The sequence below is a fragment of the Lampris incognitus genome, chromosome 3 (genome assembly GCF_029633865.1).
Source record: "Lampris incognitus isolate fLamInc1 chromosome 3, fLamInc1.hap2, whole genome shotgun sequence".
Classification (NCBI taxonomy): domain Eukaryota; kingdom Metazoa; phylum Chordata; class Actinopteri; order Lampriformes; family Lampridae; genus Lampris; species Lampris incognitus.
The window spans coordinates 71006892-71026485 of record NC_079213.1 but is presented as its reverse complement, the minus strand read 5'-3'; the positions used below and the strand labels follow the sequence as shown (position 1 = coordinate 71026485).

The 19594-nt window shown below is 43.7% G+C and overlaps 1 protein-coding gene across 1 annotated transcript in view; it reads right to left on the bottom strand.

The window, feature by feature from the left end:
• Window positions 1–19594, bottom strand: part of mast2 (microtubule associated serine/threonine kinase 2) — a 228622-nt gene that overhangs the window by 25942 nt on the left and 183086 nt on the right. Inside the window, exons 7-11 of the mRNA XM_056277837.1 lie at window positions 17777–17797; window positions 13717–13795; window positions 12601–12755; window positions 3988–4063; window positions 3141–3350 (exon numbers count right to left, since the gene is read on the bottom strand). Of these exons, the coding sequence (XP_056133812.1) occupies window positions 3141–3350; window positions 3988–4063; window positions 12601–12755; window positions 13717–13795; window positions 17777–17797 (541 nt within the window). The remainder of the gene's footprint in view (window positions 1–3140; window positions 3351–3987; window positions 4064–12600; window positions 12756–13716; window positions 13796–17776; window positions 17798–19594) is intronic.

The window sequence follows — 19594 nt, the reverse complement described above, 5'->3', positions numbered from 1 at the left end:
AATAGATAGATAGAGATGTGTGCATGCATGTCTCTAGTTTAAAATCTGGTTCGGGGGAAGACCAAAATTAGAGAGAGAAAACTGAAAGCTAATTGCAAAAAGGTCTAAGTAAAACTGTGGATCTCCACCTTGTACGTAGTTTAATGAGGTTTTTTAAAGACACTGCCCTTTATTATGCTAAAATAGCATCAAATAAGACCAACTTTACAGCAACAAGCTGTTTGGTTTAATGGTGGGGACAAAAGACAAAGAGGCAAGTGACGAACCCTCTGCATCACACAAACCGGCCACTAAAACGAGTTTGGTCCTGATCCTTGCTTCTCAGAGCTTCAAGAGTGACGTGTTCAGCAATATTTTCAAGGCAGCAGACATCGTTCAACCAGAGAAAGTAAAAACTACCGGCGGTAACCTTGAAAAAAAGTTGCAGAGATTCTTCTCCTTTGTTGACTAGAGGCATGTTTTGATTTTCCAATACATCTTATTGTCATTTAATTACCAAATAATCCCAAAACAATGCCCCCAAAATGCCCCCATTTCACAAAGTCACACCAACGAATGGGACCAAAAGACCTCATAAAAAGTCGAAACCAGTAAACAAGTACGAATCAGTTCAGCTTGTAAAATATAAAGTAGAGAAGTTTGGAATAGCACACTTTCCAGACAAACCATTTCAGAAAAGTAGACCCATCACATGCATACCAGATAAATGAAGAACTCTTCTTTTCTTTTTTTTGTCTTTAACGTAAAAAAGAAATAATCCAATTTGCTTGTACTTGACAACTATTTGACGTAAGTGTTGCATGATTTCATAACCTACTGAAAACAGAACAATGGTGCTCCAAGATAAAAAAGCAACCACTGCGATTCTCATGACGGCCTCATATTAATTCACAAAGACTGTCAACTAACTAACACCATGTGGCGCTAGACTGACTGTCCAAGGCAACAGAGCGCTTACGTTTTTTTTTTCCCCCAAAACTTCGGCAGAGCAAATTTATCTAGCCAATAACTTAAAAACTATCCCGGCTTCTCCCCGAGTCTAACTCCCACCTGCTGACAAGCCGGGACTACTGCAAGACAGTCTAGGTCTTAGTGGCACTCTGGCTGCGCTGACAGGCTTCCCCACGTCGCTAACACTCATCCGAACAGAACAGAAAATGGACTCAACTGTAAATTCTGCATTTGTCTCCTGCTCCCAGATGTGCGTGAACACCTTCCACTCGCTCCTCCTCATCACCTTCTCCAGCAACTCTTCCTCCTCCTCCTCCAACCTTCTCTGCCACGAGATGCGAGACATGGCTCCCCAAAAGAATGAAGAATTCCCATCAACAATTTAAGGCGGAGGCTATTTTTGAACCTCTGTCCATCTGCTCACTGCCTCATCCTTCCCTCTCTAGGAGTATTCAACATGTCACAACTGAGTTTCCATAAAAATAGATAAGTAAATAAGTAAATAAATAAATAAATAAATAAACGAGAAACAAAATAAAAAACAGAAAATAATCAAGACCCCAATTATAGCCTCGTAGGTGATGTCATCGAGCCTCCATTGACAGCGTGGGCATAGCTACTCCAGATGTGTGTGTTCCAGCAGAGGTATCTCCTAACCAGATCTAACGCCCTCCAGAAGCACTCTAACAGGCTTCATACACCAACATGCCCCCCCCCACCCCACCCCTACGTCTTCCCTCACCAGCGCAGGAGGGTTTCAACAGCCAATCGGAGAGTGTGAATCACCACCCAACTCCCCTCCCATTCCAAAACCCACCTACTGCACTCCTTCATCCCTCCTTCCTTCCCTCCTTCTACCCCTCCTTTTCGTCTGAGAGAGTCATCCGTCAGCCCTGGTGACTGCTGGAGTGTGAAATTAAAATCAGGGTTGGATATGTGTGTATGTATGTGTGTGTGTGTCTGTGTGTGTGTATTCTGCAGAATAAGAGATAGTGTGTATGTGTATGTCCCAATAGAACAGAAGGTCAGTATGAGGCCACTGGGAGCCATAATGTCACCCAACTCTCCATGCTCCCAGCGCTGGAAAACTGAGCTAATAGAGATGTCACCACTGCCTCGCAAATACACATACACCAAGGTATGCAGACACACACATAAGCCAGATGTAGCTCTATTGTGTTGTGTGATTAAAACTCAGGTGCTATTTCAGCGAACACTGCTGGTGAGTGCAAGCATGCGGCAGGTGTGGGTGAACGGGTCCCGTGTGGACGTCAGACATTCACTTTTATATTTTCAAACAGTTGAAAAAGGTCACAACAACCTCCTCATCCTGACATCACAGGCTGCTGACAGCTGTACTGATGAGGAGTGAACGAGGAAGGCGTCATTTAGTGAGCTGGCTCACGCCAAGCCGAGTGGGCTGGCTAGGTAAGGCCAGAGGGGGTCGATGAGGGTATGAACACATAAACATGACGTCTTCGTCAAAGCATCTGGGATATGGAATTATCCACCTCTGGTCCGATTCCTTTAGCGAAAATACTTTTTGAATCGTCTCTTCCTTGATCCAAACACGTTTTATTGTCCATCTATCCATTACACCTAGAGTCCATCTTTAATCCATACATTCCTGACTCATCTATCTATCCGTCTGTCAGGCCATCCATCAATCTGTCTGTGCGCCAGACACAGAGCACCCTGTCTGCACACATCTTGCACCAGTTTCTCCTGGTCCTCCGACAAGTGACAGAAAATTAATCAACCCCTCAGATATTCAATATACAGTACCTAACTACAGTAAGAGCCGAAACAGTTTCAGAAGCCCTGCTGTGGAATCCAACCCATCCATAACTGAGGAAAATCTAATCAAACCACGGCTGCAGTTGAACTTACATCCTGCAGCAACAGCTCAAGGTTCTTTGAAATCCCTCTTTATATGTTCCAGCAAAACTGCCATAATTCAACAGACAACGCAGCAAGTCTTCTCTCTCTTTAAAATGCAATTTAGCTGTTTAATGTGATATTTTTGGCAGTGAAAATACATTTTGGGTTTAACTTGAAACGCAGTTCCAAATGAAAAACTGGAAAATCAAGTGCATCTTCAGACTTTAACTGAATCCTCTACTTTCTGAAGAAATTATTTGGAAGGGTTACGACAGTACACCAGATAAGTGACGATGATGTTGACTTACATCTTGCAGGAGCTTCTCCAGGTTTTCCTGGAGCTCGTAGAAGTAGCGGGAGGTAATGAGCCCCTCTCGGCTTTTCTCCAGGCAGTCCCTGGACAGCTCTATCAGCTGATGGTGGATGAAGCTCAGGACCCCATCTGCCAGGGGGCAAACCTTGTCCGGGGCCGAGGAGGACAGCAGGTCAGCCAGCCGCTCTTCCATTTGGGCAGTCGCCTGAGGGGAGGGGTTGGGGTTTTGGGAGGTGGAGAGAGAGAGAGATGAGTAAACACACACATTAAAGTGGGGACCCGCACTCAAGATGCAAAAGAAGAGTTATACTGGACCCAGGCTCACCTTATTTTACATGAGTCCCATTTTATATCAGATAATAAGGTATGACCAAAATGCAGTTTTCATATTCAGTGCCTAGTAATTCTAACAAAACTGTTCTGTGAGCCCATGATGCTACATAATCAAGGCTCAGCGTTTTCGGTTTTTACCGATTTTCACCGAAAAATACCCAGATTTTTCCATAGATCCAAAAGTTGTTCCTGTTCGTGTGAGGTTATGTAACAGTGTCCTCTTGCGACGAAATTCGGCATGCTGGATGACTTTGAAAAATAAAAACCGAAAACGCTGAGCCTTGTACATAATGTTTGAAAGCACCGAACACAAAGAAAACAACCTCTTAATCTTTAACAGTGCATCTACTTTTTGTCCTTTGGGGCAGCTCATGGCACATATACCATGCACACGTCTGAAGAGAGAGCGGAATGGAGTCACTCGCTTGGCTTTCCACTCTCTTCCCTTTTCTCCACCATGTTTGCTGAAGCCACTCCGCTTCATGTAAAGGGTGAGTTTTTCTACATACCTTGGGGAACCTTTCCTTGTACACATGGTTCATCATCACAATCTCGTGGTCAAAGGAAATTGGAGAACGCCCAGGGCTGAAAAGAGACACACAGATAACCACACACACACACACACACACACACACACACACACACACACACACACACACACACACACACACACACACACACACACAAGTTCAGGGTATACAGTAGGCAACGGCTGGTCAACCAAGCCTTAAGAGAAACACTGGGATCCATCATGAAGGATTGTTCAGGATTTCAGCCTGGACCAACAACAGGGAATGATGGCTGTCCTATATAGCTGTGAAAAAAGAACGAACCAAACTTGCATGTGCGTGTGTGTGTGTGTGTGTGTGTGTGTGTGTGTGTGTAATATTAGTTGACAAATGGGAAGTGGCCAGGTCACTAAAGGAACACAGGAATAAAACAAATGGAGGTGTGTGTGTGTGTGTGTGTGTGTGTGTGTGTGTGCGCGCGCGCACGCCCTTGTATGTCTGTCTGTCAGGGTCACCCACTGGCAGACCACAGGGGTGTACAATGAAGACCATGACAGCCAGCACTTCAAATCTAACCTCAATATGGACACACATGGCTGCACAGCCAGACAGATATAGACACAAAGGTAATGTCTCGGGGGGACTGGTGGCTGTGGTCTTTACATCCCCAACGGAATGAGTGTGTGTGTGTGTGTGTGTGTGTGTGTGTGTGCATGAGTTTTAGAGAGTGTATGTGCAGAGCAGAATGAGGCTGTCACTAGGCTCCGGTGCTTAAGGTCAGTTCTCACGGGGTTTGTGTAAGTTGGCGAGACACCTGAGAGACAGGCATCGATGTCTCCTGTCATCCATACATGGCCCTATGGAACGGGAATCCATCTCTCACTCTCTCCGACATCTTAATATCAACGGACTGCGTTTATCCGTTCCCCATCTTCTGCTTTTCTCTTCCCTTTATGTTGAAACAGCTTGTATCCTACTCGACCCCACGTTAACGTCCTTCTTTAAGGTGACGCCGACAGGAGACGACAGTGATGACCCCGACTCGTCTGTCTCCTACTCCGCGGAGTTGTAAGACGATGGCTGATGAGAAGCAGGGGCGTTTGTGTGCGTGAGAGAGTGTGTGAAAGTGTGGCAGATATTGGAAAGTATACTTCATCCGTGAGCTTTACCTGTTCCCTCTGTATATGATATATTTTTTTTTGTCAAGTATGGCACACAGAGGAAAGAGTACTAAATACTTCAGAACTGTATTGTATTGTATATTGGTTGTGATCATGTCTGTGCATGGTCTCATAAATCGAGGCTCACGGTGACAAGACTGAGCATTGTCATTGGAGAGGAGCTCAGCGGAGGTTGAAATGTGACTTTAAGGCGCCACATGCCACCGTGGGTATGAGTCATCTTTGCGTGCACACGTGCGCAAACACACGTGACCCGCAGGGATGAGGTAATGCCTTAGGTCATCCAGCGGTAGCTCAATGTCCAATTACCTAGCTTAATAGAGGTGAGAGCGGTCTGAATGTGACATATGGGCTAAACATCACGGAGGCTGTTCATCACTCTGCCAGCCCACATCTGTGTGGGCACAGTCACCCATACAAATGTGCCCACACAGATGAGCACACACAAAAAGTAAGACCGAGTGCTTTCCTACATTGCTTTTGTGTATGTTTACATAAAATAATGTAATAATACCTATAATTATTATTATTATTAAATTATAAAATTCACAAAACATGTATTAATTATTAATTAATACATGTTTTGTGAATTTTATTGTAACATTATTGCATTGTGATCAGTATTCAATCACAAGCATGTCGAGGACCATCACGGCTATAACAAAGGAAGCTTTGTTATAGCCCAGAGAAATCCTGACACGTGCATGTGCACATGTACTATGTACACTGCTTGACATCAGAGTGCATATCTGCCAATCAAATGAAACTCCGTCAGAAGTTCACTTCAAAACTCTCCTCTCATGTCTGTCATATATGAAATTATAATTGTAACAATAATTAAAAAAAAGTCAATCAAACCCAACTGAGTTCTGCCGGTGGGCTTGGTAAGAAAAGGTTAGCACTGACAGAGATGGATGCCTAGCCAGAGGCTGTTATATACATACTTTAATTTTCAGAGAAACTCTTTTTTTCTCCCCCTCTCGCCTTTCTTTGTCTACCTGTGGCTTTGAATAGCGTGTGCCTTTATTAAAATAAAGCTCTCATTCACACCGAGGACATTAGGATAGCATCTCTTGGATGAATGGCAGCCAGCCAGACAAAGGCCAATTAGAAAATGACTACATTTCTGCTGTAATGGGGAATAAAAATTGCCCTGAGGCAATCCCTGCAAAAAAAAAAAAAAAAAAATCTTTGTCATTATTTTGAGAAATTACCTTGGAGTTGAGACTCGTGTGATACAGATAGCACTTGTAAAAAATTTAAAAAAAAGTTTTTTTTCTAATATTTTTGGTTCAAGGCTCAAATGTTCAAAAGTTACAAGAAGACAAATTGTCTAATAAAACACAATATAAAATAAAATTCATTACAATCTTGTATCGTTTCATTAACTATGAAGGTTGAGATCTAAAATGGCACTTTAATAGCTTTTTTGGGGATAAATTGTGATGTCACTGCAGTGACAAAGGCGCTAAAAATGCAAAAGTGCTTATTGGTGGAGACGATAATTGAAGTAAATCTGATGAGACATGCTATGAAACTGTGAGACAGAGAGAGGGATGTTGGAGGGGGGGGGGGGGGGCAAAAAAAAATGTCTCCTTCCACAGCTGAGGTGGGCGACTTGGGAAATGAGGAGCCTAATTGACCGTGACAGAGCGAGCTAGGCAGGGCAGAGCGTATGTGTGTGTTTGTGCACTATAGCTGCACAAAAAACCCATTGATGAGATAATGGTTTGTGTAACATTTTAGTAGGAGTTAATCCCAACACTTTGTGCAGGAGTGGGTCAGATCATCCATCCATCCATCCATCCATTATCTGAACCGCTTATCCTGCTCTCAGGGTTGTGGGGATGCTGGAGCCTATCCCAGCAGTCATTGGGCTGCAGGCAGGGAGACACCCTGGACAGCCCGCCAGGTCATCACAGGGCCCACACACACACACACACATATTCATACCTAGGGACAATTTAGTATGGCCGATTTACCTGACCTATATGACTTTGGACTGTGGGAGGAAACCGGAGCCGACGGAGGAAACCCACGCAGACATGAGGAGAACATGCAAACTCCACACACAGAATGACCCGGGACGACCCCCAAGGTTGGACTAACCCGGGCCTCAAACCCAGGACCTTCTTGCTGTGAGGCAACTGCGCTAACCACTGCGCCACCCGGTCAGATCATATACATGACTATTATCTTTTCGAGACAGAAATGTCCAGCAGAGGGCCAAAAGTTCTGGGGAAGCGACCTACTGCTAACTTTTGTTGCTATGGTACAACATAAATTTTGAATCGGATAAGCATCAGAATAAATACCGCCATGCTTATTGCTACTGCTTCTGCTGCTGCATCAGGATGCCACCCATCGATTAAGCATAATAGTTATGTTTCTACATGTACACATTTACATATATAGACACATATACATACATATATGTACATACATTCTCCATATAAATTAATTTAACCATATTTTAGCCTCCTCTGGATGAAGTGTAAGGACTGTTTTGTTGGCTATTCAGATATTAGCGAGCCACAGGTAGTGAGTCATTGAAAAAAAAACCATTATTAATTCTACAGGGTAGACACATGGTAGGTTGAAAACTCGGTTGAGCAGTTTGGCATCTGCCATTTATAACAGCATCGGTTAGGTTTGTGTATTTGACTATTTGGCTGTCTATGGCAAACTGAGATTATCATTACCTCGAGGTGCTGAACCAACTTTTGCACGCGACAAACAGGCCATAAATCCATGAGGTAGAAACCGCTTATAGTGACCACAACCATTCAGGCTGATAGGATTGCTATAAGCAGCTGGTCACTTCAAACAGGATTATAATAACAGGTTACAGGTTAAAGTAAGACGGCGATTATACTTTCCGCGCCCGTGAGTACGTGAAGATCTGCATGACGTAAATTTCATCACAACCTAAATCCACAGATTTCCGCAGCCAGCAGTCCACGTGCAGGCCAGTTTTTGACCATGCGGACAATATGCTACAAGGGCACAAACTGCGTATGCGCTGGAAACAAAAAGGGACGCTGAATTTGAAGATAGGCTGTGTGAAGAGGTCCATCGCTACCCGCATCTCTACAATGCATCTTTAAAACAATACAAAGAAAATCAAATGTTTACCGCGCTTTTCTTTTTCTTTTTATAACTCTTCTTTTTCTCCCCAATTACACCCGGCCAATTGCCCCACTCTTCCGAGCCGTCCCGGTCGCTGCTCCACCCCCTCCGCTGACCCGGGGAGAGCTGCAGACTACCACATGCCTCCTCCGATGCATGTGGAGTCGCCAGCCGCTTCTTTTCACCTGACAGTGAGGAGTTTCGCCAGGGGAACGTAGCGCGCGGGACGATCACAGGCGCCCCGACCGACCAGAGGAGGCGCTAGTGCAGCGACCAGGACACATACCCACATCCGGCTTCCCACCCGCAGACACGGCCAATTGTGTCTGTAGGGACGCCCGACCAAGCCGGAGGTAACATGGGGATTCAAACTCGCGATCCCCGTGTTGGTAAGCAACGGAATAGACCACTATTACTACCTGGACGCCCCATAATTAAACATTTTAACAGTCAATTTCCCGTATAACCATGGTTTTGAAAAAGTTTTTCTTCATTTAATTTTTTCTTTTCCAATGTATGAAAGACCCAAAATGATGGTTTTAGCCCAGCTGACTGTGTGATCACAATAACCGGACTATTCAAATGGCAGTATATGAATGGTTCCGTCCAGCAACTGGATCAGTACAAACGGGTGTTCACAGTAACCATGACCACTACAAGTGGTTTCTATTGTAAAACGAGGAAGACAAAGGCAGTGGCTGAAAGGATGCCACACTCATCTTAGCTAGTGTGAAGGACCCACACTCGTTGGTCCTTGAAAAGGTCAGTGTACACTACCGTTCAAAAGTTTGGGATCACCCAAACAATTTCGTGTTTTCCATGAAAAGTCACACTTATTCACCACCATATGTTGTGAAATGAATAGAAAATAGAGTCAAGACATTGACAAGGTTAGAAATAATGATTTGTATTTGAAATAAGACTTTTTTTACATCAAACTTTGCTTTCGTCAAAGAATCCTCCATTTGCAGCAATTACAGCATTGCAGACCTTTGGCATTCTAGCTGTTAATTTGTTGAGGTAATCTGGAGAAATTGCACCCCACGCTTCCAGAAGCAGCTCCCACAAGTTGGATTGGTTGGATGGGCACTTCTTTGAGCAGATTGAGTTTCTGGAGCATCACATTTGTGGGGTCAATTAAACGCTCAAAATGGCCAGAAAAAGAGAACTTTCATCTGAAACTCGACAGTCTATTCTTGTTCTTAGAAATGAAGGCTATTCCATGCGAGAAATTGCTAAGAAATTGAAGATTTCCTACACCGGTGTGTACTACTCCCTTCAGAGGACAGCACAAACAGGCTCTAACCAGAGTAGAAAAAGAAGTGGGAGGCCGCGTTGCACAACTGAGCAAGAAGATAAGTACATTAGAGTCTCTAGTTTGAGAAACAGACACCTCACAGGTCCCCAACTGGCATCTTCATTAAATAGTACCTGTTAGAGCCTGTTTGTGCTGTCCTCTGAAGGGAGTAGTACACACCGGTGTAGGAAATCTTCAATTTCTTAGCAATTTCTCACATGGAATAGCCTTCATTTCTAAGAACAAGAATAGACTGTCGAGTTTCAGATGAAAGTTCTCTTTTTCTGGCCATTTTGAGCGTTTAATTGACCCCACAAATGTGATGCTCCAGAAACTCAATCTGCTCAAAGAAGTGCCCATCCAACCAATCCAACTTGTGGGAGCTGCTTCTGGAAGCGTGGGGTGCAATTTCTCCAGATTACCTCAACAAATTAACAGCTAGAATGCCAAAGGTCTGCAATGCTGTAATTGCTGCAAATGGAGGATTCTTTGACGAAAGCAAAGTTTGATGTAAAAAAAATCTTATTTCAAATACAAATCATTATTTCTAACCTTGTCAATGTCTTGACTCTATTTTCTATTCATTTCACAACATATGGTGGTGAATAAGTGTGACTTTTCATGGAAAACACAAAATTGTTTGGGTGATCCCAAACTTTTGAACGGTAGTGTATGTGATTGCAAAAAAAAAGAAAAAGAAAATTACAACTAGACAGAAGGACAAAGACAGACACGATTTCATAAAATGATAAGATAATGAGAATGAAGGGTGGAGGAGAGAGGAGGAAATGGAATGAACACAAAATGAGTTAAACGACAGAAGAAGAAGGGGCAGCTGTCGACCCTCACAGCAGGGCCATGAAATTAGCATCTAATGGCATTCTCCTCCCTCATTTTCATTACCCCCCCCACCTCCCATCACCCCAGGCCCAGTCATTATCCCCTAACCCGCACTTTCTCCCAAATCTCCCCTTACTTAATTTCTCAATTTCGCTCCCTGCTTCATCTCCCGGCCTTTGTCACCACATCTGTTTTTTTTTCTGCTTCTATGGTCTGTCCTCCCACCACCTCCTCCTGTATTTTCTTTTCACCCACTATCCCTCTCCATTTGTCCAGCGGAGTGGTTTGTAAGAAGCTGTGAAATGACACAATCTTGGAAAACCCCATTTCATATAAACAGGATGAATCGTGGGAGCCGTGCTGACAGCTAGGAGCCCATTCTCACAGAGTGTGTAGAAAGACGGAGAGAAGGCCAGGCCACTGCAGGACCGCTCCCTCATCAAGCTCATCTCCATATGAAACTTCTGTGAAAGGCTTTCAATGCGCTCTGCACTTTTTTTCCCCCACCCTTCTAACAATTTTCTTCCTCCATCACTGCCAGTTTTCTTTAAACTGAATTTGAGCTGTACCTTTGCCGAGAAGAGAGGAGGTCAAGACGGAGACGGTCAAAAAAACGCTGTGGAAGAGAGACTGACGAGAAAGGAAGAAAAGGAGAGACACACAGAATGAGAGCGAGTGATGAAGACAGCGGGAGAGAGATCAGGGCACTACAATGAAGACGAAACTATTCAGGTGGTCCTAGGTGTTTTTGTGATTCATGCTGACCTTCCCATGTGTGTGTGCATGCATGTGTGTGTGTGTGTGTGTGTGTGTGTTACAGTAAGTGCTGCAACAGCAGAACATTTCAGCGGGGGGAATTTAGGCTGTTGGGCCATGCCAGATCACAAGAATCTAGCTTATTACCTGAGGTGGCGCAAGATGCACAGAAACACACACACACACACACACACACACACACACACACACACACACACACACACACACACACACACACACACACACACACACAGAGCTCAGCATCAATCAACAAACACCCATGGATTCTAATCAGATACACACCTTGCATCCCTCTCACTCCTTCCTTTCATCTGAGGATGAAAGAGTATAATCTTTCCTTGAGGAAAAAGCAAGAAAAAGAGGAGAAAAAAAAGGAATAGAAGCTGTGACAGGATGAGAGACACCAAGCAAGAGAGACAGAGAGACAGAGAAAGAGGTAGACAAACAGAAGAGAGAATTTAAGACAGAGGGAGGGTTGGTTGTTCACAAAGGACAAAGGGCAGGAGGTGGGAGCAGAGGAAAGATAACTTGCAAAGAGAAACACCAAAAGACAGGAGGACAGACAGAAAGACAAAGACAGACAGAGCAGCAGTGAACAATGGACAGGGAGAGTAAATAACGCTCAGCACTGCTTGATGGACAGAAAGAGAAACAGGGTGATTGATACTCAAAAAGAACTACACGTGACAGACAGAAAGATAAGAATGGATCGAAAGAAAGATGGAAGGCAGACAGACAGGAAAACGGATCAAAGCTGGAGATGGCAGCATTCAGAATTAGACAGATAAGCAGTTGGGGGGCATGAGTGTCACTGATATGGGCAGAGAAAACCCATGAGAATGGCCTGGCTGCCACGGTGAAGAGTTCATACTCGTTCCCAGCTGCCAGGGACGTGTCAGTGAGAGAAACCTGACCTTTATGTAGGTTGATACACACACACACACACACACACACACACACACACACACACACACACACACACACACACACACACAGACAACAGGTAGTCCACAACAGTTCATCACAGTTTACTCTTGAATTCAGGAATTTCAACAGAAAAACGAGAGCAAGCCTCCTCATGGCTACTGTTCATACTGTTCCTTACGAGGCTGAATATGTGAATGTCGAAAAAAAATAGCTGTAAATTGGGCAGCTCAACGTATTGGAAAACACAGACTTTTTTTTTTACAGTTGGATACTTGAGCACATTCACCAACAAGAGTGAGGATTGTGTTCATTGAGTGCGTTATGTGACGATTTTGTCAGTGTTTGTACACACAGCAGGTATCATCTCATCTCAAATTATGCCATCTCTTTGTTTCTTATTGTATTTGTCCAGTTTCTACACAGGGTTCATCTTAACAGGCAGCGGGCACAGCAAATTCCTACCTGAGGCTGCGCGAGCGGGGCCGCATGGCCGGGGAGCGTCGTCCCTCCTCGTCCGTGATGCTCTCAGAGCTGAAGTGCTTGGTGAGGAAGTGCAACTCGTCTGGGGTGGGCTGGAAGGGCAGCTGGTGCAGCTTCTCCTGAGATGAACAGGAGGACTGTGAGAGGAGGAGCAGAGAGGGAGCACAGATTACAATCGGTACTGGAGCTACTGGGGGTAGGCCGGAGCTAAGGCTCATCTAGATTATTTTGGCCTACGGGGAGAGTGTATGGGTTGGGGGGGGTGGGTTGCAGAGAGCGGGTGCAGATTCAGAGAGTGTCTGACATATGTTAGCCTACAAGGCTCATCTCAAAACTAAAACGACCAGGAAGGAAAAACAATCACAAGACACACTCAAGATGTGAACTGTACACTTCTACCCTTAGGCCAAAGCTAGGACAGAGTCCTTTTAGTATAGCTTGTTCTACAATGCTCAGATAAGCCTCCCTTGATCAGTGGTGTCAATTCACTAAAGCATGAGTGAGTGAGTGAGTGAGTGACAATGACCTAGTCGGTCCATCAGCCTGATAACATTCATCAAATGGGGCCTGTTCTTCTGTGGACACAACAATATAGCAGGCAGGTGGGATGGTGGTATAGGGTGATGGCTGAGAGCCAGCCAGGTTTACTGTCTTTGAAGCATGCTGGGCTCTCATTCTGCAGCCAGCAGGTATAAAGAAACTGCACACTGGGGTATTGCTGGAGGTAAAGGTGGAGGAGAAGAGGAGGACGGAGCAGGAGGGGGATTAAAAGGGGAAGGAGGGAAGAACGCAAAGGGATACATTATTACAACAACAGACTGGGATGAAGAGGGGAAGAGGGAGAGAAGGCACAGGGAAAGAGAGGACGGAGGCGAGGGAACAGCATGGGAGAGGATGAGAAATAGGTGATGGGGGAGGGAGGAAGAAAAGGAAGTATATAAAAAGGAGAAAGATACAATCGGGGGGGGGTGTCAGGAGAGAAAAGGGATCATTTTGACTGTAGCTGAGGGAGCTTGGTTTAAGAGAAATAGGATGGTACAGTAGGAGCCATTATTTCAACGACTTTCGGGTGAGTAGTTAAGTCACAGAAGTACTTACCGAGACAGTGGAGCTGGGCGTGTTAGTGCCATAGCCAGAAGAGGGTAGAGAGGCCAGAGACCAGCGTCTTCCATCCGTCCTGATGAAGAAGGAAGAGAGAAAGAGATAGGGGAAAAAAAGACAGCGATATCAAGGCTCATTCGTTTCTCTTTACTTGCTCTTTCAAGGCTGTGTACGGAAGCCCTGAGAGACGAGCGAAAACATTTTTTTTTTGGCAGGATCATTTTTCTAAGTGTTTGTTGTTGTAATACTCATTTTGGTCACAAGATTTTTTTTTTCCATCTGTGAAAACAAGTTAAAAAAAAAGTTTTGGCAGGAGGATTTTTTTTGTCGTCAGGATCATTTTCCTACGTGTCTCTTGTTGTAATACTCATTTCAGCCACAAGAGGCAGACGTGCACCACTACTCCATGTTCTAAATAGTCCAACGAGCATCAACCGGGATTTCAACTTTGATTTCTAGTTGAAAACGGGGTGATATTCAGTCTGAATGTCTAAAACATCTTTTCGTCCTCTTTTCAACCAGCTAAAATGTGGTTATAACATCAACGTGTCACGAAACACAAATTTGGCAATTTTCTTTCAGATGTAGGTTGAAAAAGAGACAATATTGTTTTGCGTAAAGGTATTTCTCCAAAGTCACACTAGTAGTCACACTTGCACTAGTAGGCAAAATGTGGTCTACACGAAGACGTAATTTAAACGCATTTACTGTTTCATATATAATGTCATAAATATGGAACTATATAGGTTGTGTGCTGCCAACAAGAAGCTTCCAGAACATTGTAATGGAACCAGCTCTATACATTAATGTAAAATAAGTAACAACAAACACTTAAATGATCCTGACCAAAAACATTTTCACTTGCCTCTCTGGGCTTCACAGATGAAAAAAAAAATCTTGTTGCTGAAATGAGTATTACCACAACAAACACTAATAAAAAAAATGATCCTGACCAAAAACAAAGCAAATTCACCTGCCTCTCAGGGCTTCTGTAGCTGTGTGATGGATATGAACTATTCCATTGCCACAGCGTTCCAACAAAATAAGACATTCTTGCACACAAACACAACGTCACATCCAGGTAATTTACTTGCAAGAGGGAAAATGAATACACGAGGACAGAACGGATTCAGAAGCAGGGTGGGCAAAGCCATGTGGGTGTGGACTGATAACTCCCCCAGCAATACTGAGGCGATCAGCTTGTAACACCGCTAACATAACGCAACGCAGTTAGCTTCCAACTCTACCCCTATCAGCCACTCTATCCTATCCATTACTTTCTGAGTTAGGCTTGGGATACACTTGCCAAGGAAAAGAGATTCCTTAGTCTTGTTTCTTTTAATGATAGAAATTAAGATAAGTTGTCTTTATTTAAATGATGACCAAAAGCCCCTTTTTTTCTCCTTTTTTATATTTGATATAGCTCCCAATCCTTACTGAATACAACCATTGGCTGTTTGCTCTATGCTCTCCACTATTTCTGAAATGTGCCATAAATGTGTAATTACATTTTCCCATATATATATATATATATATATATATATATATATACACTACCGTTCAAAAGTTTGGGATCACATTGAAATGTCCATATTTTTGAAGGAAAAGCACTGTACTTTTCAATGAAGATAACTTTAAACTAGTCTTAACTTTAAAGAAATACACTCTATACATTGCTAATGTGGTAAATGACTATTCTAGCTGCAAATGTCTGGTTTTTGGTGCAATATCCACATAGGTGTATAGAGGCACATTTCAAGCAACTATCACTCCAGTGTTCTAATGGTACAATGTGTTTGCTCATTGGCTCAGAAGGCTAATTGATGATTAGAAAACCCTTGTGCAATCATGTTCACACATCTGAAAACAGTTTAGCTCGTTACAGAAGCTACAAAACTGACCTTCCTTTGAGCAGATTGAGTTTCTGGAGCATCACATTTGTGGGGTCAATTAAACGCTCAAAATGGCCAGAAAAAGAGAACTTTCATCTGAAACTCGACAGTCTATTCTTGTTCTTAGAAATGAAGGCTATTCCATGCGAGAAATTGCTAAGAAATTGAAGATTTCCTACACCGGTGTGTACTACTCCCTTCAGAGGACAGCACAAACAGGCTCTAACCAGAGTAGAAAAAGAAGTGGGAGGCCGCGTTGCACAACTGAGCAAGAAGATAAGTACATTAGAGTCTCTAGTTTGAGAAACAGACGCCTCACAGGTCCCCAACTGGCATCTTCATTAAATAGTACCCGCAAAACACCAGTGTCAACATCTACAGTGAAGAGGTGGCTGCGGGATTCTGGGCTTCAGGGCAGAGTGGCAAAGAAAAAGCCATATCTGAGACTGACCAATAAAAGAAAAAGATTAAGATGGGCAAAAGAACACAGACATTGGACAGAGGAAGACTGGAAAAAAGTGTTGTGGACGGATGAATCCAAGTTTGAGGTGTTTGGATCACAAAGAAGAACGTTTGTGAGACGCAGAACAAATGAAAAGATGCTGGAAGAATGCCTGACGCCATCTGTTAAGCATGGTGGAGGTAATGTGATGGTCTGGGGTTGCTTTGGTGCTGGTAAGGTGGGAGATTTGTACAGGGTAAAAGGGATTCTGAATAAGGAAGGCTATCACTCCATTTTGCAACGCCATGCCATACCCAGTGGACAGCGCTTGATTGGAGCCAATTTCATCCTACAACAGGACAATGACCCTAAACACACCTCCAAATTGTGCAAGAACTATTTAGAGCAGAAGCAGGCAGTTGGTATTCTATCGGTAATGGAGTGGCCAGCGCAGTCACCAGATCTGAACCCCATTGAGCTGTTGTGGGAGCAGCTTGACCGTATGGTACGCAAGAAGTGCCCATCCAACCAATCCAACTTGTGGGAGCTGCTTCTGGAAGCGTGGGGTGCAATTTCTCCAGATTACCTCAACAAATTAACAGCTAGAATGCCAAAGGTCTGCAATGCTGTAATTGCTGCAAATGGAGGATTCTTTGACGAAAGCAAAGTTTGATGTAAAAAAAATCTTATTTCAAATACAAATCATTATTTCTAACCTTGTCAATGTCTTGACTCTATTTTCTATTCATTTCACAACATATGGTGGTGAATAAGTGTGACTTTTCATGGAAAACACAAAATTGTTTGGGTGATCCCAAACTTTTGAACGGTAGTGTATATATCTTCATATGAAGTAGCAACTCCTCAGCCAACTCTTGTGGTTCAGGGTTATACTTCAGCCCATGAGCTTTAATCAACTGTGGTCATTAAAGATCCCAATGGCACTTATTGCAAAGAGTAGAGGGTTCCCCGGTGTCCTGGCAAAATTCCCAACCTGGCTCTCTCCACCTGGACACCTAATCATCCCCCCCATGTAATTGGCTCAATGATTTCTCCCTCTCCACCTCAAGCTGATGTGTGGCGAGCGTTCTGGTGCAAAATGGCTGCTGTGCATCACCCAGGTTGGTGCTACACATTGGTGGTGGTTGAAGTGAGCTACAACCTTCAAATGTGAAGCGCTTTGGGTGTCTAGAAAAACGCTATATAAATGTCCATCCATTATCCATCCATTATCCGAACGGCTTATCCTGCTCTCAGGGTTGCGGGGAAGCTGGAGCCTATCCCACCAGTCATTGGGCGGCAGGCGGGGAGACACCCTAGACAGGCCGCTAGGCCATCACAGGGCTATATGAATGTAATGATTATTATTATTATCGTTAATTTCCCCAAATGTTGATTATATATATGATAAATAGGTTTTCTGAAAAATGCAATCCTACTCAGAAATGGCGGAATATGCCCCAAAAAGTAATGACCATAGAGCTGCACTCTATATCTTTATCAGTCTCTATTTTTTTTTGTTGCATGTACATAGATGTTGTTTTTGAGCTTCTGTCAAAACTGTAGGTAGTGGGGCCCTGTAGCATTGTCTCCAGCAAAGGCTTTTGAATTCAAGTTGTGAAGTCTTTGTGCACTCAGCCATGCAAGAGAGGGGCAGGTATTGGTGGCAGAGGAAACAGAGGAACAGGCAAGGCAGGTGGAAAGGGTAAGGTTAAAAGGTTACCTGTCAGCTCTGTGCCCATGACTGTGCGGGAGAGAAGACAGTTGGGTTTTTTTAGCTGGTGCTGTGAGCAGCTGTCAATCACTCTCAGACAAAGACAGATATGCAGCCACCAACACTATGATACAAGACACTGTGCGCTCAGCTCTTGGGCTGCAAAATAAAACTCAGCCACATGGTGTCATCGTTGTCACAGCATGTGCTCTCTGCCCTTGCCAGGTGTAGTATTGAGGTCAGTGGAGATTTGTACCTCCACAGAATTAGTATAGCAGAAAGAGATTTTCAATTCAAATTAACAGTGGCATACACATAGCATACTACCATTTTTTTTGGGGGGGGGGGTAGTTATCCTGGCTGTCACACAGTGTTTGATGTTGTTAAGGAAACAGGCATGGGTGTATTGTAATAGACTGTGTCACCATGGAAACATTGTTTCACTGAACATTCAGGCCGCAGAACAACATTTCAAATTTGCCATCTTAAAGCAGGTATGTTCCAGTTCTATTGTTATTATGTCTGTGGTTATGTCTTGTTTTAAGTCGATAGTTTTCTCAGAGTGCAGTCTCTTTCACCTGCATGGACGAAATGCAAGCAACTGTAATCAGACTCGCCTGAGCTTGTATATGTGAATCTTTCAATCTTGGTAATACAATTACACAAAATTGTGATCATGCAGACAATCTGTAATTGATAAGGACAAAAACTTTTATGTGTGGCCATTCTCTTTATCTCTCTCTCTCTCTCTCTCTCTCTCTCTCTCTCTCTCTCTCTCTCTCTCTCTCTCTCTCTCTCTCCCTGACAACTTCCCTCCATCCCTCTCAGTAATTAGCATCTCTGCTGAGAGCACTGGACAGATAAGGGGATATTAATCCAGGTTTGAATGACAGTCTCAGATCCTCCCCGTCTCATCATCAGCCCCACAATATCGCCATCATCTGCACCCCTACTCTCAAGACGCCAGAGCCATCGAGGCATTTCAAGCGCACTTGCCATTTAAATGACGCTGGCATTAAAGGTTAAACTACAGCCCGCCATCAGTCAGGATGAATGGCATCCTTTTCTGTTCAGCAGTTTCGCGTTCTGCCCAGAAACTCAGTCTTAAGGAAGAAAAAGGCTTCCTGTTTTTCAACATAGCTGTCAGTCATTGAGGGATGCGAGACTCCTCTGCCACTCACTTGGATGTAGTGCAGATAAACAGGACGAATGGCTTTCTGCAAGACAATAATGTTTTCCATTCAGCAAACTCACCACTCAGGGAAGAAGAGCTGTCTCTTTGTGCCATTTGCATTTTACTGATAATAAACCTCGGTGCTGCTTTGTCCTTGGCTAGAGTGTGAATCTATTCGTCCAAAGAGAGTTTACGCAATTATAATCACGAGTTTTGATTGAAAATTCAATAAAATGATAGTGACTGTAGTTCAAGCTACTGGGAGGCTGGATTTTTTTCTTTTCCCTGTTTTTTTTTTTAATGAGCGTTGTCAACACATCCTTGCTCCAGTGTTACCCTGACAACATCTTTACTTATGGTATCTAAATGAGTAGAGATTTGATTGCTGCATTTTCTAACAATAAACCTCACAGCGACTCCGGACCATGTTGAATCTGCAGTACTATGTCATCATACTCCAATCAACACGGTGGTGATTCAGCGTGCCGCAGATGGCATCTCTTGAACCAGTGGAAAGACGAATAGCGACAAAATTTCACAGCTTTACCCTCATCACCAGCTATACAGAATCACCCTTCTGGGATAAATAAAGTTGTCTGAATCTGAATTTGAAAACCAAAGAGTCGTTAAAAACCAACAGGAGTTTTGCAATA